Here is a 21,353-nt window from a genome sequence, read left to right on the forward strand (position 1 = left end):
GTCCTGCCGCACGGCAGTCGGCAGCCACCCGGTGGAAGCTGTTCAGTTCTCTCATGCTACATGACAAATTATTTGTCCAAAACGTCATCTTATTCTGAACAGAGATAGCATGTAGCAGATTCTTAGTTGATTAGCATTTCCTAGGACAAGAATAATTTTAGGAAACTTGCAAACAGATACTCAAAACATCACGCTTTCATCAAACTATGCACATGATTGCATTTTATCCAATGCTGACACATAGTTTTTTTTTTTTTTGAAGAAACAGGAGGGGAGGGTCCTACTGGTTATATATTAAAAGCTAAAAGGAAAACCAAGTACACCAAGTACAGAAACAGGAAGAGCAAAACGAGAGCGAAGCAAAAGGGAAAACAGAAAAGAAAACATACTACATGGCCAGAGGGAAGAAGGACACTTGAACCATAGTAGCGCACATTCATTATTGAGCCCACGCGGCATGAGAATGACAGCAAGCAGGAGGCAGCAACAGATACTCAATGCATCTGGGAGAGGCCAAGAATCCCAACGCTGATCAGGGAGAGGCCGAGGAGGAGCAGAGCAAACATGCCGAAGCAGAGCACCTGGCCTGCTTCGCCGGAGATCGCCGTGACGGCGCAGGAAGCCATCACGAGCCCCACGACGGCGAGGTTGCGACGAATGAACTCTGCGAGAGCACGCGCCTCGGCCAACACCGCCGGGACGACGGGCGCCAGGATGCCGACGGCGACGATGTTGGCGCCGGCGAGAACCCCCGTGAAGCAGAGTAGCAAGCCGAATCCGCCGGCGCCGGAGTTGAATCCGGCGCTGACGGAGAACAGCAAGATGGCTAGGCCGGCGAACATCGCCGTGGTGCCCGGAGTGGTCATCGTCGGCCGCGTGGCACCGCAGTCCCCTGCTTAATTGGAGAGGGCCGTCGAGCGAGCAGGCGAGGCACCGCCGCACCGGGGAGGGAAGCGTTACCGAAGAGGCAAAGAATGCAGCGGGAGGAGGAGGATGATCTGGGCGGTGCGCAGCGGACGGGGAGAGCCGGAGGAGCGAGATGGTTGGGGTTGGGGAGGCTGGGATGGAAAGCGTTACCGAAGAGGGGAAGAATGCGCCCGATATTTAACCTGCCGCCTGGGCGTAGGAAGTGTTAAGGAAGTAACCTGCCGCGGTGCCGCCTGGGCGTAGGAAGTAGGCGTGGGGTCCGCAGTGGATATTTATAATTCTCAAGATTCCATGTATTTGATGATTCCAAGCGTTCAACGCAATACATTAAATATTGAAGACAGAAAAGTATCAAGATAGGAGTCTTCCATGACAAAAAAGAACCATACATGTCTTTATGAATTAACACTATTTTCACTTGTTCCGACGTCCTCAATTCTACGTAAAAATTTTCAACATCTCAACCCTTTGTAAAGCAAGATAACACTATGCATTGAAATAGGCTAACACAACACAAGTCAACACGAATCTTGAGGCAACGTAATCCAAGGCAACGTAATCCAAGGCAACGTATACGGGGGCGTTTGGTTCCCTTTGCTTATTTTTAAGCAAGTGTCACATCAATATTTAGATACTAATTAGAAGTGTTAAATGAAGGCTATTTACAAAAACCCATTACATAAGTGGAGGCTAAACAGCGAGACGAACCTATTAAGCCTAATTAGCAAATGTTTACTGTAGCAACACATTGTCAAATCATGGACTAATTAGGCTTAATAGATTCGTCTCGCCGTTTAGCCTCCACTTATGTAATGGATTTTGTAAATAGTCTATGTTTAATACTCCTAATTAGTATCTAAACATTGATGTGACACTTGCTTAAAAATAAGCAAATGGAACCAAACCTGAATAAAATATGATTAAACCATCCGGCGGCGCGCGCTGAATCGATTATTTGAGCATCAATATAATATCAAATGAAAAAAAACTTAACTACACAGTTGTAGATATCATCGAGATCTACAAGTTTCATATAAAGTTTATCTCCATCCGAGTTGATATGAATTAGTTATAATTTTTTGAAAGTTATAATTAGTTATAATTTTCATATAATTTTCCCTTGCCTAATTTTGCAATTTTTTCATCCAACCGTATATTTATGAGAAATCGGAAAAAAATATATAAAAATAAAAAAAGTTCTGCGTTTCCCGGCGAACTGGGTCCGAATAGGCTGTGCGGCCCGTCGTCCCTTTGGGGGCAACGGCACAACATGGATTCGGGCCGCACCGCGATTCGGGCCCAGCTGGATGTCGTTTAAAATTCAAGTTGAGATTTTGCAGGGGAACACACCCAGTACGCCACGATAGACAGAATATCAAATGACTTCTCAGGTTAAAGCAGCAGCACATCATTCGCACTGTACAAATAATCTGCACCAGAAGCCTAACAAAATCCTAGGCAACAATGCATAATACATGTCAACACCTAGAAGCTCTCCTTTTTAGCTTCTGCAATACACACTCCCGGGGAAAGATTCGCTCAAATATACAAGCACATACCAGTGGCTGCAAGATGTTGGCCAGTGCACTCTTTTCTGATATCATCCTAGGTTCCTGAGTTAGAAGCACCATGGTCATGAACTGCTTGTGATCTTCTGTTGATAATTAAAAAAAAGGAAGCATGCTACCAGCTGTCAGCTTATTGGTAGTTAGCAGCAGCATGATAAATGGGCTGTGCAAGGAACCACTTGCCCCCAGAGAGCGTCCAGTGTCACGAATATTTCTATTCCACGCAATACAAGCAATTTAATCCCCCCCCCCTCTATTACTCGTATTTGCATGATGCTAAATTGACAATACAATTTTTCGATAAGGATAAAGTGCATACTGTTTCAAATTTTCCCTCCATTACTTGTGTATTTACATACTGTTTCGTAAAGGGAAATTCATCATGACTAAATTGCATCATAGGCACGGTGACTAGCAAGGTAAGGTCTATGACAAACCCCTGACATCCTTGATCTGCAAGCCTGCAATGCATATTACTCTATCTTTTCCAAGTTCAGATAATGCATGCTCACCATAACAGAAACACAGTTATTCATACTTTTAGTTGAGAACAAGGGTTTTGCTAAGGTACTCCCAAATGACTGTGGACCGTTGATCTAATAACATATTACCTCATAGGAAGTAATATTATATCTATTTTTTAAATCTGAAAATAGGAAAAGTATTTTTCTATTAGATCTAACTTCCACACATGATTGTACTATATCATATCTAAGTTTCTTTTTTTGCCTCCCACGTGAACATGGATGGCGGTTCTGGTTCAAAAAACAAGAGAGAGAAGAACATGACACCTTTATGTGACATGGATCTGTTCGAGAAAAATGTGACATAAGTCAAGTAAATGTGTTACACGGAGAAATGTGTCATGGCCATCTCTTTTTTCCCCCATGCGGGTGCAGATGTTTCGTTTCAAAGAAGAACTGCAGATGCAGATGTTTCGTTTCAAAGAAGAAATGCAGATGCAGAAGTTAAATTGCATGTCATGTGGAGATGTTCAAGTAAACATGAAGATGTTCAAGTATTTTTTTTCTCCATCCAGATGCGGCCGTGTGTTCTGTTAAAATGTTATGACGTCGGTTGCAACTAAAAGAAAAGAAATTGCATGTTCACATGCAGATGTTGGACCTGTTCCTCCGATCCTAAATTGAAGGAAGCCGTGATAATGGGGAGCCGGTTGTTTCTTTTTTTTTGTTGCCTTTTTTAATATTTAAGGGCCTCATTAATTTGAACTCTTACCTCCTAGGAGGTAATCGGTGTACTGTAGCACTGCCCTGAGAACAAACCTTTTTTCTGTAAGCTACTGCAGATCCTACTGATTTACTGGTGTTTATCTTTCAGTAATTATTCTAGTGACGCAATTTCAATATTGTTAGTTGAGAGCAAACCCCTTGTTTGACCTAAGGCAGATCCTATTGATTTACTGATGTTTTTCCAGTAACCATCTAGTAAGAAAAAATGGATGCTGTGAGGGTCCTACTGCTACTAATTGTCTAGCTAATAAAATATGATAATGTGAATGCTCCAACTCCAACAGTGCAAAATTTTATTGAGAACTGACATGCCAAATATAAACAAAAATTCCAATAAAAAGGAGTATCTTTAGAAAACTTAAATAAGCAAAGAAGGAAACCAACAGAACGACCAAAGTGAAAATATTACCTTTCTATTTAATCCAATCTCGAGTACATACAAGAGCCTCAATTGTTTTGATATTTAATGTGCTCCATTGCTTATGAATCATATTTCCCTCACTGCTCAACGCAGCTTCACAATTAACAGCAGAAGCTGGCATTGCCAGGACATCACGTGCCATAATTGACAGAGTTGGATACTTTGTAGAATTATTCATCCACCAGTTCAGAATATCGAAATCATCCTTTCTCGGGACAAGACCATCTTCAAGGTAGTTGTCAAGTTCTGTCATTAGTTGGCTCCTTGTCTGTGCATTAAGATGCTCATCCCAATCTTCCAATGAATCACTATCAAATCCATCAAACTCAACCATACGAGCTTCACGAGTTGATGTGTCAAGCCCCAACTTCTCTGAAGGACCACAATATTCATGGAACAGCTCCCTTATTGCATCACGCACGGCAGATACATACTTCTCTGCATCAGTACCAAAAGCTCGCTTTAGACGGAACTCAATAAAAGTAATTTTGAATCTCGGATCAAGAACAACAGGTATTGACAGCCACACGTATGAACTTTGCCAATACTCATTGAACGCTTCTTGCATCACCCAAACCATGTTAGCAAGTTCAGTGTGATCAGAGGATGCTTCTTCTTGCAAAGTTGTTCTAACTTTCCATAGTTCATTGAAGTATATATTTGCTGTGGGGCAAACAGGACCAGAAATTACTTCAACAGCACGATAAAAAACCCTCAGTATCCTGCAAACAGATTCCACAGTTTTAGTATCTTCTGCAGATAACAATTCTTCTGAGGGGAATGCCTTCTTGAAATGCAGAAAAACTTCAAGCCTGAAGTAAATTTTATGCCACCATTTCGAATCCTCCTGTGGGCACTTCAATCCAATATGTGTAACAACTTCTAAAAGTTGCTGCCGAGTCAGCGATGAGGACATTTGTACCTGAATAAATTTCTCTAGTATGTCACCAACATGGTGAAGCACTGGTTGCCCTTTTGAAACAATGCTGTTAAGCACATCATCCGCACAAGCAACATTGTACAGTTCACCTCTAATAGGAAGGCATTTTCTTTGGATGAGCAAGTCCATCAGCTTTGAGGTACCCTCATCCCTTCTAATTGCATTGACAGATGTCAAGCTGAAATGCTTCTGATCAAGATTCCAATCTCTTAAAGCTTCCTGTATGACATTAAATGGTCCACTATCAGAATCCAGTACGCAGGCCTCCTTAAAATGTATCATCCTTTCTATACTAGTAGGTGAGGACCAAAACACACCAAATTTGATGATTTTCCTTTGAAGTTTCCATTCAGAATCAATAAAATGCACTGGCAGACAGAGATACTTCACTGAGGCCTCAGCTCCATGAGGAGCCCACACACTTGCTGATAAGGAAACCCGATGGGATAAAAGAGCAATCTTTTCCTTTAGATCAGTCTTTTCTTTCTGAAATAAAAGAGTTGAATACTCTTCTATATCAATGCTCGAAGCCATGTTAAATGCAGGGTTCAGGCTCTTTGCAAACCTTCTCATTTCTTCATGTTCCACAATTGACAAGGGATAGCCATGTGAAATAATCATTTTAGTTAGCTCTTGATAAGATGCTTCTTGGTCAAATTTCCTGCTTATATCTGCAGCAGTCTGAGCTGATGTGGTATTTTGTTCTGTGGAATTCGTCTCATCCATTGCTGGCAAAGCTAGAATGTGACGTTCCACTGGGCTTCTATTACCAGAACTGCCCTTGAGGAACTTACTAGCATACTCTGCAATCTGAACCTTACCATTTGTCAAGGCTGGTGAAAGCTCATCTTGAAGCCTAGATTTAAAACTCGGTACACTGGACTGGAACAAAACGCCCTGCTGATGATTTATGCTGTTTCCACTTCATGCTGGACAAGTCTGAGTATGTCGGCCCATGTGCAATCTGAACCTCCAAAAAAATAGCAAAATACATTTAATACACTAAGACAACAACTGATAATATGTAATACATTTAAATAATAGAAAAACCGTGAATAATGACAAGCTTAACATAATAGAAGCCAGTCATGAGTGCACACACCAATATAGCCTGAATATCAACAGCTTGAAGGTGCCAAACTTCAATTCTGTAGCTCCAGGCTGTGTAGAACAAAATCCACTCTCCCACCTGATTAACATGGCAACAAACAGCTACCATGAGAGCAGCAAAAGATGGAGTTCACTGAGTGGATGTAATGCCAGGGCATCAGACCTTTGTTACTTAAAAATGGATGTAATGCAAGACCCACATTATTAACAACAAGAAAGTATACATGGTAGGCCACCAAAAGAGTGGTCCTGGGGGTCATCTTTAGCCACGGTGCAGGAAATGCAGCAACAAAAGAGTGACATGGATAGAAGAGTGACAGATCTCAACAGGCACAAGCTTATGACATTCGAAAGTACTCTCTTAGCAATAATAAATGCTAGGCCACCAATATTTTACTAAAACTGCATAGAAACATGATGCACAGGGGCATTGGGATTTCCATACCTGCCTCAACTGATGACACTCTGATAGTCCTTCTCTTAGAAATAATAAATGATAGGACACCAATATTTTACTACGCACTGAGCAGCAACCTCTAAAGGGAAAAAAAGAAATCAGTACTTAAATTAATCGGGATGGTTAGCTAATCAGCTTCAGTACATAACAACAATCAAATTAGGAGGGATGCCTAGCACATATATCAATTGGACACAGAAAGACAAATAGGAGCAGGAGTGTTAAACCTGTCAGCTATTCTCACATATACTCGCAAGGACTTTGGTGGATTTATTGTTGCTGGCCATAACATGTCGTGGCAGCGGTAATCAGCAGTTGGATCCTGGATGATGATGGCACCTGCTACCTCAGTCTGATGGCCATCAATGAAAGACCTTCATGTAGTCCACTGCAGTTCATGGTTCAGGCATCAATTACATTATGATTCTCCCATATCAATGATAAGCGATGCCAGTCATCCACTGAAATTAACTTTTGCCCTCTCTGATCTGCACATTGCAGGCAAATTTTGGTTAGGATTAGGAATCAGTTAAATCATTCACAAAATCCGAGGAAACCATACCTTCATGGCCTGGCCAAATCCCAGATCCGACAATGGCCTGGAGGAGTGCGCTCGGGTGTCCACTCATGCACGGTCGGCGAAGGGCCTGGGAAGGAGAACGAGCGGAGTGCACCGGGCGCAAATGGCGTTGGGGAACGGGGCGACGCCCAAACCCTAGTCGCCGTCGCCTGTAAACAGTGCCACGACAACAAAGCTTATGCAAGGGGCCGTCGTCATGGAGTTGCTCCTCACTGTGGACGCGGATCCGGCGGAGGCACCATGGATCTTGACCCTTCCCTACCCTTCCGGAGGTGGCGGCGGCGTGGGGGTCGTCATCTGCGCAACCAGCGGCGGTGGTTAAGACCCGGCGGCGACGTCGATGGAGAGGAGATGAGGAGTCGGGCTCAGGGGTGGTGAGGCGGGCGGATGCGGAGGTGGCGGCCGGTGGATATGGATGGCGAGGGGGCCGGCGGCGGATTGGAAGAGGAGGGCACGGAAGGATGAGACACGGACGGGTGGATGGCAAGGACCTTTGAGCAAAAACGACACATTCTATTATTTTAAGGACTGCAGGTTGACTTTTGTGTAAAATAATAGGGGTTTGCTAGCGCCTGGACCTCCGGCGGAGCAACTCTGGTCGGACGTACGCTTCACCGTCCGTTTTAAATCTGACGGTTACAGTAGTACCACAATAAATACCATCAAAATTATCCGACGTTTCGTTACAACATCAAAATAAAATAGCTACAACATCAAAAATACATGGTTGTAACATGAAAAAGATGCGAAAAAATAAAATAAAATAGCTACAACATCAAAAATATATGGTTGTAACATGAAAAAGATGCGAAAAAATAGCTCAATGTAAACATAATGTTCCCGTTGATGATGATGTACCTATTGCAACATCCGAGAATCCCTACTGCAACATCGTGAGATACCTATTGCAACATGGCAATCGGGGGGCTATCCGTTGATGATGAGGAAAAAAAACGCCGCAACATCTGTTTCGTGTTGCATGGAACATTCAAATCTTTTATTGAAAATGCAACATCCAGATAAAATATGTGTGAAACATATGCAACATCTGGATCTACTTTGGAACATCCACATGAAACACTTGCAACATTCTTCTGAAATACTTGAAACATACGCTTGCAACATGAAGCAAACCTTAGCAGAAGGAGCACTGCACAGCGGGATCCGACGCTAGGAAACGGTGCTGGAGGAGGATGGCGGCAGCCGGCGCGGCTCGTCCCTAGCCGCGGGGGAGCTACAACCCACGCCCGGCAACGCCCCGGCGCCCAACAGCCTTCCTCGTGAATCTCCCAGGTGGCCAAGCTCATTGTGGGCGGAGCAACTCCTTTAGCGGCCGGCGTGGCTCGCCCCCTGGCCACGGGGGAGCGGCGGCCCGCGCCCCGATGCTCGAGCAGCACCCAACACCCTTCCCAGGCTCCGGCAGTGTGCGTAGATCGGCCACGGTCTTGCCCCACAGAATCCATAAGCTCACGGGAATCGGGTGAAATCACGGCAATCCGCTGCCTCGCTCGTCGGAGTGCCGCCCGTGTTGCTGTCGCGCTCACCACACTGACGCTGCTTCTCGCTGCCACGCTCGTCGAAGTGCCATGGCATGCTGCTTATTCCTCGTCCGTCCGAGCGCTGCCCCGATATCGCTGCTCCCGTTCGGCCGTTGCGCTCGTTGAAGTCTCATCGAGCTGAATGGTTGGAAATTGGAGAGAGAGCAGTTAGGAGAGATAAAGAATGAAAGTAGAAAAATATATGGTGCAAAGTTAGGCCACATCATTTTATACTGTTCTAACTACCAACAAAAAGTGACGGGATTAGAGGTTCCGATACGCGTAGGACATCGGCACCTGAGCATTACTGAAAATAATATTTGGACGACGGTTCCAAGAAGCTACCGCCCACTCCGTCATGTTCCCTCCAGTCCTCTTTTTTCTACTCGCTCCAGTCTCCGTCATGTTCCCTCCAGTCGTCTTTTTTCTACTCGCTCCGGTCTCCGTCATGTTCCCTCACATATATATGCATACATACCGAGGCCCAAGCCTCCAGCGTCACTCGCTCCAGTTTCCTCCTGTCTTCCGGTTCAACTCTTGCCTTTTCCCTGCTTCCATCGTCTCCTGCTCCTCAACTGCTGCAGGATACAGCGTGAGGTACGTCAAAGGGTCCGCAGGTTGTTTTCTTCTTGTGAAAACCTTTGGATTTTTCAGTGGATATAATGTCTTGTGAAATTCCCCAGTTCTCTTGCGAGCATGGATGCAGTGACGCCAATGAGCACTCGGGGCAGCAGCAGGGCGATGTACACCGGCCTTATCATCCTGTTGCTCGCTGTCGGCGCAGGCATCAACTTCGGCGACTGCGACGGATTATCTGGCCCACTCCTCAGCTTCCTGGGGGTTGTCGCCGGCGCCAATATGATCGCCGCCGTCGTCAGGACGGCCGACGACCCAGCAGCACCCATCGGCGCCGCTCCTGCAGCGTTCGCCGGTGCACGTGCGTTCATGCGGCGCAACCTCGCCGTCGTGGGGCTCGTCATGGTTTCCTCTGCTTCCACAGCGGCTGCGGGGGAGACAGGCCCGGCGTTCTCCTTCATGATGTTTGTCCTGCTGGTGTTCGGGGTCTCTCTGATCAACATCGGAGTTCATAGCGCCTAGTCTGGTGTGTCAGCTCCAGTCCGTTGGTGCTCGCATCGTTCTTCATACGTTGATGTTCCCCTCAACTATCTGTGAGTAATCGCCGTCTCTGTCCACGGATGGTTTTCGAGTAACAGCAATAAAGGAAATGGAATTGGAATTGGAATTGCATTTTTTTAAACCGAGGGAGTACTATTTCTCAATAATCAACCAGTATGTTTTTCCTTAATTACTACGTGCTTCTTTGTACTTGAATTACGTTGGTGAGCTCAAGTACCTTTTCACGGGAACATGTGATATTCCATCTCCATGATTCCACACCTGCTATCCAAGTTGAGTAGCAGAAGATCATCCTGCCCCTGCTTTTCAGCCGCTTTATTCCATTGCTTTTGACGCCAGGAGTCGAGACACAAGACCATGTGGGTCCCGGCGCTGACCTGCGAGATCCGACGCCACTTTTCGGTTGCATCCCGATCATGACCACTGCAGTACTAAGACCATATCCAAACAGGACAGCGATGGAGCTGACGTGGATGTCTGTCTGGAGAACGGGGTGGGGTGGTGTGCCGATCGCGCCGGCGCCGGCGACAGCGGACCGAATGGACCACCTCGCCTCTTTTTTTCTCTCCCTTGTGCTTCATATGAGCATCGATTGTTAAGGATTGTTCAGCGCATATTTTCGAGGTTGTGGATCCATCAATCCCTTAAATATTGGCCCAAACTACGAAGATGTTGGCCAGATGTATGCGCCAGCCATTGACATGGACCACTGAGAGTCAAATCTGCAAACTTTTTCATGCGTGGATTTTTGTATGCGCCAACCATCGGAATGGACGGCTCGGAACACAGCTCCACCACCTGGTCCCTCCCACTCCCCTCCACCTGGTCCGCTCCGGCCGCGGGCGGCGGCGGCAGCGCCGTCGGAGGCTGCACGGGCTCACCCCCTGCTCCGCCTGCGCCCCCGAAGTTGTAGGCCTGGCGCTCGCGCTCGCCGTAACCTAGCGCCGCCGCTAGGCCACCCCGCCGCCGCCAGCCCACGCTGCAGGAAGCCAAATCAGACGATTAATCCAGCGATGAGGACCTTCACCTGGATGGAGATTAATTCCGCGGCGTCTGCGTCCGTGACGAGAGCTCGTGCGGGGCATGCGGCTACCTGTGGCAGTCGCAGCAGTTCACAGTTTGAAGATCCATTTTCACTTGATCCTGAACGTTGTGGGCGTCTCGAACGTCCTCTATCCTATCTCCTATGAGGATGCTGAATTCGTATGTGTATGAGCCTATGGAATGGGGATGAGTACGTGTCCTTTTATAGTCCAAGGGGGCGTCCCTTACAGGTCGTAAGAAAGTCAGAAAGTTGGTATACGAGCCATGCCTATCTTGTCGAATCCTTTGCCCGACAAATACGGTATAGCCTCCATCCTTGGTCCCTGTTTGCCGTGTCAGGTCATCATTTTGTTACGTCTGGCCATCCCGCCGTAGGGGGTAGGTTTACGACGCTACTGTGCGGTCACGCGCGTGACCTGGCCTGGTATGGTTTTGCGTATGGGCCTACTGTCCGGGCTGCTTCACTTGCTCCTAGGGCCCACACAGGGTGGCCGTCCCTAGTCGGAAGTCAGCGTTGGCGATACGACCGGGACCTGATCGGGGCGCTAGGTCAGAGGCGCGGGCCTGGGTGCCCGCCCGAGCGAAACTGATTGGACGTTCTAGGTTGGGGTCGGACCGTGATCCCCTGCTCGGTGGGACCCACGTGGCTCGGCCCCTAGTTCAGGAGAGCCTAGTCGGAGACTGAGCCTCGACCTCTAGCCTAATCGGGGCGATCGAGTTGGCCCAATCGTCTGCTACCGAGATGTCCCTCGTTGGGTTGAGCGTCTCGGGAAATGGTCCCATTAGGGACCCGAGTCTATGGACCCGTCACCTGGAGACCAAGATGTTGCAGCATAGACACGGAGACAGTGGTGACCAGAGGAGGAGGTGGAGCAGCCATGTCGACGATCCCGAAATGCAAATAGAAATTAGTTTGATCAAAGAGGGGCCAAGGTCGAATGTACATACAAATCGATATAGTGACTAGTGAGAGAGCATTGTACTTGCGTCGAGAGGAGATGCGGAAAGATTTCCTTACACCGAGAGGAGATGAACAAAGGTTTTCCTATGCTTGAGCCAGACTAAAGAAGAAGTGGAGGGTCGTTGCATTTAGAACAAAATCACCGCTCCTTCCTCCCAAAACAACCATGCAGTGGTAAAATCTTTGCTCGCTTATTATCTGGGCTCCAACATTACACGTGGCAACGAAATTTTTTTCTGTCCCCAGTTGCATTGCCAAGTCTTGGCAAGCAAGGCTAGTAGGCAAGTTTGAACAAGACAACCAAGCAGACTTAGAATTTCATGAATGGTTTTATTTTTATCCATTGATGTGACACTCTTGGAAACAACAAATTCGTCGCTGAAATGCTGAGTTTGGGCCTATGGTTACGTATGGCTCATTTGGCCCAACTATGCCAGCGCGCGAACGGTTTTGCCGCCGGCCGGTGCGTGTGGCCCAGCTGGCGGTGACGGTTTCGACTTTGGTGCTGGAGGAGCGCGCCAAGTCCGAGGACCCCAACACCGAGGGCGGGAAGAAGCCCTCCAAGTCCGAGGCGGCCGGCGTGACGGTAAGCCGCGTCGGCGTCACCGTGGATTTGGGGTTTGCTCGGGTAGTCGGGTGAAGCTCAGTCCAAGGAGGAGGGCGGCGGCGTCGACATCACCATGGATAAGGAGGCCATGCACCCCAACGCCGCGCTGGGCAGCGGCAGGTCGAAGAAGCCAGCAGCGGGGGGCGGGAAGAGGAAGAAGCTGGTGAGGCTCAGCAAGGAGTACATCGAGATGAAGATGAGCGAGCCTCCTCCCATGGGCTACCGGCGCATGCCCGTTGTCCGACGACAAGCTGGGCGATCCCGCCCGCCGCGCCCAGGAAGACGAACTCGCCCGCCTACTCTCAGAAGCAAATTGACATGTACGCGCTCCAGGGGTACGCCGACATCGAGTTCAGTGGCGGCCGTGGGCCTACCTCAAGGCAGCAGGGCTGGTTGATTAGTGTCTTCTTGAGTCGTAATTACAGGAACTTAGTTCGTCACATGTGCATTGGATTCCAGTTGTTAATTCCGTGCTACACTCTGCATTGTTGAAAAATGGCTATTGGATTTTAGTTGTTTATATGATTTACATATAATGAATGCATAAATTGCTCGCACGCTCACCTTTCCGTGCTACTTGGGGGCAAATTGTATTATCTGGCTAACTGAATCTGCTGGTTATGCTATGGATGGATCAAACTTGGCAGTTTTTTATAATCTCTGAATCACTTTCTTTTAAAAATTTTAGAGAAACTTAAGTTTTATGCAACCTGTGCGCAGAAAATTGATCAAGAGACCAGTCAGCTCCTAATGACCAGCACCACAGAAGCAAACTTATAATGGAAGAAGAAACCTATACCAAGATGAGCACATCTGTACCACAAACAGCATAAAAAGGTACCATCACAAAGGAAGACCGAACTGTTACCACACAACACAAATTAGTAGCATCAGATCAGCAATTTGTATTTTTTTTTTCATTATTGCCTTCATAAGGGAAACTTCCTGCCACCGCCAGTTAATTTGCACTGTATGCATAATCTATGCCAGAGGCCTAAACCCTAGTACGTGGATTGACGACGATTGGAGGTACATCTGAAACTCCAACAACCAGAAGCACGTGTTATCGTAGCTTCCGTGAATCAAAAGGCTCCTGATAATAGTATCATATCCAAAGAGAATATTCAGACATACTGGCAGATGCAAGATGTCTGACACAACAAGCCAACTAGGAAATGTAGTGTTTGTGATACCATCCTAGAATCCTAGATTCGAAGCACCAAGGGTGTATACTGCCAGTAATCTTCTGCTGATAAAAAAAAAACCATTAGTAGTGTTGGTAGTTTCTGCAGTTACCATTACATGTAGCATGCAAAATTAAATGTTGATGGGAACCTCCCAAACTAGAAGATTACCCCAACAGAACTGTGAAATATTTCAATTCATTAAAGTAACAAAAACTTATAGTCTAGCCATCATGCTAAACTTGCCATACCATAATATGAAGATCCTCAATAAGGATGAAGAGATTATGTATTATTTAATATATATAGAAAAGAAATCATCAAGCAGGATCATAACTCTACAACTGTGGCTATTTAAGTTCAAATTTATCCTATTGCGTAAGAGTTACTCGGTAACTAAAAGCATACCCTATCGAAACTCTGCATCCTGTTGCTGCTGGCTTGTAGCCAATCTCTCCTTCCCTGGGCAGATTTCCTGGTGTTGATACAAAGAGTCACTTCGACGGCTCAAGTGAACATGGCAGTATCGGCATTCCACTCTATCAACCACTCCGTTTTCGCACACAGGCTTGTAATCATCCCACAGCTTAGCTATCTTATTTCTGAATCTGGATTGACCAATAGAAGCAGCCCCTGATTGCGTATCATCACTGACATGCTCATCCAACAGGTCCATAACTGCAGATAACAATACGACATTATCAGCTTTCTTGACAGGGCGTAGTTAAACTGCATCCTTGATTCCAACCAGAAAAGGAAATGCTTCACACAATGCAGGAGCGGCAATAATCTCTACAGATGGCTGGAGTGCTGGACATATCAGAAAAACAATTCGCACAGACAAACAAACAGTAGGTGCAGCCGTGCAGGCATTGATCATTAAGAGAAAGACCCAAAAAAAAAAGCTTTTAGTTCTCCCCACATTGCTGGGTCCGAGAATCGATCCCACGACCTCTTGCTTGGTAACGAAAGGTAACACCTGTTCTCCACAACACTAACGCGCGCCCTGCCGCTCCAATTTCTTGCAACTTCTAAGCCCGCAGAGCCGCAGGCAACTAACGGTAGCCAATATCTAGCATTCCCCGCCGACTTTTTTATTTTTTAGCCCTTTTTACGAAAGATTCTCACAAATAGGTCCCTGGCGGAACCAATTTCAAAAATGGATCCTTAGCTTGGCGCCATCCACGCTGGCGCCAAGCTATAACGTCTCGGTGCCAGCCATCCTGGCGCCAAGGTCTATACATAGCTGCTCACGCGGATGCTGACGTGGCGGGGGCTTGGCGCCATCCATGATGGCGCCAAGCCTTGGCGTGATGGATCTTGGCGCCAAGCTTGGCGCCGTAGATCTTGGCGCCGAGCTATCTACCCCGTACTTCTACGCGTTTCGAACTAAACAAGTATAATTATTCCGAGGAGCATGCAACAAACTAAGTTGTGGTTTAACTGGTTAGGAGGTGGACTTCTTATCCTGAAGAACTGAGTTCTTAGGTTGTTGCATACTCCTCGGAATAATTATACTTGTTCAGTTCGAAACGCGTAGGGGTACGGGGTAGATAGCTCGGCGCCAAGATCTACGGCGCCAAGCTTGACGCCAAGATTCATGGCGTCAAGGCTTGGCGCCATCATAGATGGCGCCAAGCCCCCGCCACGTCGGCATCCGTGTGAGCAGCTATGTATAGACCTTGGCGCCAGGATGGCTGGTGCCGAGACGTTGTAGCTTGGCGCCAGCGTGGATGGCGCCAAGCTAAGGGTCCATTTTTGGAATTGGTTCCGCCAGGGGTCTATTTGTGAGAATCTTTCGCAAAAAGGGCTAAAAAAACAAAAAAGTCGGGCATTCCCCGCACCACTTCGACTCCCCAAGCTCCCAGCTCGCCAAAAGACTGCAACTTTCCGGCCCAAAACGAACAAGAACACCAGTTACGGCAGTGCCCGCCCATTCGCAGACACGAACAGCACCAGGCAAGCAATTCGTTCCCCCCCCCCCCCCCCAAAAAAAATTCGGGAAATAAAAAGCAATAGTAGCGAGAGGAGGATCGCATCACTTACCGGTTACTGCTCGCCGGGAACTCGGCAAAGGAACATCATCGAAGAAATGGGACGCGCAATGGCACTCGGGAAGTTGGCCCTCACTGCTCAACGTAGCTTCACAATTAACAGCAGAAGCTGGCATTGCCAGGACATCACGTGCCATAATTGACAGGGTTAGATACTTTGTAGAATTACTCATCCATCAGTTCAGAATATCGAAACCATCCTTTCTCGGGACAAGACCATCTTCAAGGTAGTTATCAAGTTCTGTCATTAGTTGGCTCCTTGTCTGTGCATTAAGATGCTCATCCCAATCTTCCAATCAATCACTATCAAATCCATCAAACTCAACAATACGAGCTTCACGAGTTGATGTGTCAAGCCCCGACTTCTCTAAAGGACCACAATATTCATGGAACAGCTCCCTTATTGCATCACGCACGGCAGATACATACTTCTCTGCATCTGTACCAAAAGCTCGCTTTAGATGGAACTCAATAAAAGTAATTTTGAATCTCGGATCAAGAACAACAGGTATTGACAGCCACACGTATGAACTTTGCCAATACTCATTGAACGCTTCTTGCATCACCCAAACCATGTTAGCAAGTTCAGTGTGATCAGAGGATGCTTCTTCTTGCAAAGTTGTTCTAACTTTCCATAGTTCATTGAAGTATATATTTGCTGTGGAGCAAACAGGACCAGAAATTACTTCAACAGCACGATAAAAAGCCCTCAGTATCCTGCAAACAGATTCCACAGTTTTAGTATCTTCTGCAGATAACAATTCTTCCGAGGGGAATGCCTTCTTGAAATGCAGAAAAACTTCAAGCCTGAAGTAAATTTTATGCCACCATTTCGCATCCTCCTGTGGGCACTTCAATCCAATATGTGTAACAACTTCTAATATCTCTTACCATGGAGAAATAGTTGCGGAGAAGGATCTGGGAAGTTTCCTTTTGTCATAGTTTCATTATATATTGATCCTATTGTTTTCCGGCCGTATCCAACCGCCCAACGTCATGTCCCAGCCGAACAACGTCATGTGCCACCTAGAAGGCCTTGGCCCCGTAGGCCCGTAGACAAAGGGCAAGCCTCCAGCGTCTTCGCATCCCCCTTTGTCGTTGCATCTTCGCATCCCCCTTTATTTATTCAAGGACGGTCCACAGTCAAACTGCATCCCCCTTTGTCGTTGCATCTTTGCATCCCCCTTTTGTTTTGTACACCCATAAGACCAAGGGCAAGCGGCAAGCCTCCAGCGTCGCTCCAGTTCCCTCCTGTCTTCCGGTCCAACTCAACTCTTGCCTTTCCCTGCTTCCCTCGTCTCCTGCTCCGTGAGGTACGTCAAAAGGTCAAAACCTTTGGATTTCTCGAAATTCCCAATTCTCTTGCGAGCATGGATGTAGTGATAAGCGTCATGTTCGTTGCTGCTGCTCTATTTAACAGGGAGTCGCGCAGCGCCGACGCCAATGCTAATGAGCCTTACTCGGGGCAGCAGCAGGGCGATGTACACCGGCCTGATCATCCTGTTGCTCGCTGTCGGCGCAGGCATCAACTTGGGCGACTGCGACGGATTATCTGGCCCACTCCTCAGCTTCCTGGGGGTTGTTGCCGGCGCCAACATGATCGCCGGCGGCGTCCGGACGGCCGACGACCCAGCAGCACCCATCGGCCCCGCGCCCGCAGCGTTCGCCGGTGCACGTGCGTTCATGCGGCGCAACCTCGCCGTCGTGGGGCTCGTCATGGTTTCCTCTGCTTCCACAGCGGTTGCGGGGGAGACAGGCCCGGCGTTCTCCTTCATGATGTTTGTCCTGCTGGTGTTCGGGGTCTCTCTGATCAACATCGGAGTTCATGGCGTCTAGTCTGGTGTGTCAGCTCCGGTCCGTTGGTGCTCGCATCGTTCTTCATACGTTGACGTTCCCCTCAACTATCTGTCAGTAATCGCCGCCTCTGTCCACGGATAGTTTTCGAGTAACAGCAATAAAGGAAATGGAATTAGAATTGGAATTGCATTTTTTTTAACCGAGGGAGTACTATTTCTGAATAATCAACCAGTATGTTTTTCCTTAATTACTACGTGCTTCTTTGTACTTGAATTACGTTTGTGAGCTCAAGTACCTTTTCACGGGAACATGTGATATTCCACCTCCATGATTCCACACCTGCTATCCAAGTTGAGTAGCAGAAGATCATCCTGCCCCTGCTTTTGACGCCAGGAGTCGAGACACAAGACTTATCCATGTGGGTCCCGGCGCTGACCTGCGAGATCCGACGCCACTTTTCGGTTACATCCCGATCATGGCCACTGCAGTACTAAAGACCATCCAAACAGGACAGCGATGGAGCTGACGTGGATGTCTGTCGGGAGAACGGGGTGGGTGGCGTGCAGATTGCGACGGACCACGACAGAGGCGGCGCGTTCGTAACGGGGTGGGGGGGGTGTGCCGATCGCGCCGGCGACGGCGACAGCGGACCGAATGGACCACCTTACCTTTTTTTTTCTCCCTTGTGCTTCATATAAGCTATCGATCCATTGTCAAGGATTGTTCAGCGCATATTTTTGAGGATGTGGATCCATCAATCACTTAAATATTGGCCCAAACTACAAAGATGTTGGCCAGATGTATGCGCCAGCTATTGGAATGGACCACCGAGAGTCAAATCTGCAAACTTTTTTCATGCGTGGATTTTTGTATGCGCCAACCATTGTATGCGTGGATTTAGGGGGTGTTTGATACTAATTAAGAGTATTAAATATAGTTTAATTATAAAACTAATTGCACAGATGGAGTCTAATTCGCGAGATGAATCTATTAAGCCTAATTAGTCCATGATTTGATAATGTGGTGCTACAGTAACCATTTGCTAATGATGGATTAATTAGGCTTAATAGATTCACCTCGCGAATTAGTACAGGAGTTCTGCAGTTAGTTTTATAATTAGCTCATGTTTAGTCCTTCTAATTAGCGTCCGAACATCCGATGTGACCCTCCTAAAGTTTAGCACCTCGTATCCAAACACCCCCTTAGTTGGTGGATCCAGACACATCTAGCTAAAATTTAGCTAGCTAAGGTAAACTAGCTAAAAAGGATACACTAAATTTTAACCAGCTAAAGTTTAGATGGGTGGATCCAAACATGATCTTGTTGGAAAATTAGGCAATTGTATGATTAAATTCCGAACTATATTTCATAAAAAGAATTAAACATGCAAGACTCTAACATACTAGGCAACAACAAGAACGACATCATGTTCTCATAAAATATGCTAAAATAATAGATCAAATCACATCATACATACTGAGCGGGCGCAGCCGTGATGGGAAGCGGTGCCGACGGAACAACGACGGTGTTGCGGATGGAGCGCAGCAGACGACGCTGAAGACGACGAGCCGCCGCAGCGCCGGACTTGGACAAAAGACGAGTCGTGGTGAAGACCTTGAGCAGTCGCGTTGAGCGCTTCCCAAAAACTTTATTCACCCTCTCCCGATGCAGGATCACAAGAGCAAGAGGTTTCGGAGACCTGCACTCCCGTTCACCGGTGCACGCCGACACTCAGGATGGAGTAGATTATGGTGACGGCGTAACTCGTACAGACCACCTTGGGGATACCCTAACTTGGGGTCTTCCCGTATAGTAGTCTATATTGCGTCTATTCCATGAGGGAGGTGGTCCATATATATAGGGAGGAAAAGCCCCAACACCCTCGTTTATTAGCAATATGGGACTAATAGATGGTGTACCCCCTCTTACGCTAATGTGCCTTTGAGATTTATTCAGAATTATCATTTATATGGGCCTGGCCCATATATCTAATAGATCTAAGGGGGTGTTTGGGAGACAGGGGCTAAACTTTAGCCCCTATCACATCGGATATTTGATACTAATTAGGAGTATTAAATATAGGTTAATTATAAAACTAATTGTACAATCCCTAGGCTAAATCACGAGACGAATCGATTAAACCTAAGTAGTTCATGATTTGACAATGTGGTGCTACAGTAACTATTCGCTAATAATGAATTAATTAGGTTTAATAGATTCGTCTCGCGATTTAGCCTAGGGGTTCTGCTATTAGTTTTGTAATTAGCTCATATTTAGTCCTCCTAATTAGCATCCGAAGATCCAATATGATAGGGCTAAAGTTTAGCCCTCCTTCCCAGATAAAGCCTAAATTGATTGCCGCGGTCAGTTGTACCTCGCTGAACTCCGCCTGCGCGAGCACCAAGTGATGGCAGATTTTACCCTATCAGTAGATCGGTCGTAGACTCATGGAGTCGTAGTGACTGCGGCAGCGGCGAAACTGGAGCTAGCCACAATTCAGCATAACTTGCATGAGCAAATGAGGTACACGGTAACGTGCTGCTGCAGGACAGCAGGAGGAAGAACAGTGAACATGGAAGAACATCCAGCTGCTTGTTACTGCTGACGCCGGACCGGGGTCGCCGGCCAGCAGGCCTGGGCTTCGGCTGGCTTTGCCGAACGGACCGGAGCCCGAGCCCGTCACGTTGCGCCCAGCCGTCCACCCCGGGGCCGGTTTCGGACGTGGCTAGGGACTCGCCACAAGATAGGAAAAACTCGAAGGCAGTGGTCCCGTGCCACGGAACGTACCGCCAGCCCCTTGCTCCGATTCCCTGCCTCCCAGAGCCTGCATCTGCCGTGAATGGATCGAAGCAGCTAAAGAGGAAATGGATTTTTCATTTTCTTGGGTTCCTCGTGTCCCCATCCACTGAAGTTCTCTGAATATTTGGATCCTGCCTCTGAATCTCTGATGCTCTAAAAGTTTTCTGGGACGCCTCCAAAAAAGAATTCGATTATGGTAAATTTGAAATCCGTTCCTGACTTCCTGTTGCACAAAAAGGATCACAGGAACCAACGGTCCTTGCAATTGCAGTTCTAGAAGTTCATCGCTAATAAGAGTCTCTGATATTGTAAACATATTAAAGAGCTCATTTCCAACACATACTTATCCTGAAAAGTAAGACCCTTTCTCAGAAAACAATTTTGTTGTGTCTCTGGCATGCGGCTCTGCATGTGTGATTGCTGATTTTACCCTGCATAGCTGGAATTATCTAGAGTTGAATTGGTGAAAAATGAAACTGTCCCCAGTTTTTTCTCTTAACATGTTAGCACTGTCCTAAGTTTTAGATTAAGGAAAAGATCCGCCTCAACCAAGCACTGTCCTAATTGGCTGCGCAATAGTGCTATAAGCCTACCATTACGTAACTAGGGCATTATTCACGCTGTTTAGCAGGTATTGATGAATTATGCACTTTGGAACTTTGCAAAACTACTGTTTTGCCAGAACACTGAATGCATGTTCACCATGTTCTTCCTTCCCTTCTGTTCTAGTCACTCAACCTTTTCTTTTGATGTGAAAGAAAGTTAGTCCCTCACATTTGGGGTGCAAATTATCCGTCTCCATTTCAATGAAATGGCTTGCAGCTTTGTGGAAGTGATCACATATAACACAGAGAAGCTTCGGAAGCTAGGGTGGACCTACAGGCCTATGGAGGAAACCATCCGGGAGAGCGTCGAATGCTACCGAGGTTTGGGCATCCTGAACTGAGCATCCATCCAGGCTGGGACACCTTTGCCAGCT

At 47.0% G+C, this 21,353-nt stretch overlaps 3 protein-coding genes across 5 annotated transcripts; 1 reads left to right on the forward strand and 2 right to left on the reverse strand.

The window, feature by feature from the left end:
• Positions 1-272: 272 nt before the first annotated feature.
• Positions 273-1,612, reverse strand: LOC117860323 (uncharacterized). Its single transcript, XM_034743597.2, has one exon. The coding sequence runs from the start codon at positions 864-866 to the stop codon at positions 495-497; it is 372 nt and encodes a 123-aa protein (XP_034599488.1). The 5' UTR covers positions 867-1,612; the 3' UTR covers positions 273-494.
• Positions 1,613-2,293: 681 nt separating this feature from the next.
• On the reverse strand, positions 2,294-7,743 carry LOC117860319 (zinc finger BED domain-containing protein RICESLEEPER 1-like). 3 transcript variants are annotated; one of them, XM_034743590.2, is made up of 6 exons: positions 7,236-7,743; positions 6,901-7,161; positions 6,662-6,752; positions 6,209-6,295; positions 4,155-6,070; positions 2,294-2,540 (listed from the first exon to the last, which is right to left on the reverse strand). In XM_034743590.2, the coding sequence occupies exon 5, from the start codon at positions 5,830-5,832 to the stop codon at positions 4,159-4,161; it is 1,674 nt and encodes a 557-aa protein (XP_034599481.1). In that variant the 5' UTR covers positions 5,833-6,070; positions 6,209-6,295; positions 6,662-6,752; positions 6,901-7,161; positions 7,236-7,743; the 3' UTR covers positions 2,294-2,540; positions 4,155-4,158. The 3 variants fall into 3 exon arrangements, with proteins under 3 accessions (XP_034599481.1, XP_034599482.1, XP_034599480.1); XM_034743591.2 differs by having other exon boundaries at positions 2,294-2,578; XM_034743589.2 differs by having other exon boundaries at positions 2,294-2,581.
• Positions 7,744-8,880: 1,137 nt separating this feature from the next.
• On the forward strand, positions 8,881-10,086 carry LOC117860786 (uncharacterized). The gene is made up of 2 exons (XM_034744165.2): positions 8,881-9,388; positions 9,475-10,086. Exons 1-2 carry the CDS (start codon positions 9,150-9,152, stop codon positions 9,887-9,889), a joined length of 654 nt encoding a protein of 217 aa, XP_034600056.2. The 5' UTR covers positions 8,881-9,149; the 3' UTR covers positions 9,890-10,086.
• The last annotated feature ends 11,267 nt before the right edge of the window (positions 10,087-21,353 follow it).

This window comes from Setaria viridis, chromosome 6 (genome assembly GCF_005286985.2).
Source record: "Setaria viridis chromosome 6, Setaria_viridis_v4.0, whole genome shotgun sequence".
Taxonomy (NCBI): domain Eukaryota; kingdom Viridiplantae; phylum Streptophyta; class Magnoliopsida; order Poales; family Poaceae; genus Setaria; species Setaria viridis.

What these genes read in the sequence shown, in the direction of transcription:
- LOC117860323 (XM_034743597.2), bottom strand. Translation starts at nt 866, where the DNA reads ATGACCACTCCGGGCACCACGGCGATGTTCGCCGGCCTAGCCATCTTG.
- LOC117860319 (XM_034743590.2), bottom strand. Translation starts at nt 5,832, where the DNA reads ATGGATGAGACGAATTCCACAGAACAAAATACCACATCAGCTCAGACT.
- LOC117860786 (XM_034744165.2), top strand. Translation starts at nt 9,150, where the DNA reads ATGTTCCCTCCAGTCCTCTTTTTTCTACTCGCTCCAGTCTCCGTCATG. An exon ending in GCTGCAGGATACAGCGTGAG is followed by an intron (nt 9,389 to 9,474) that starts GTACGTCAAAGG and finishes GAAATTCCCCAG; the next exon opens with TTCTCTTGCGAGCATGGATG.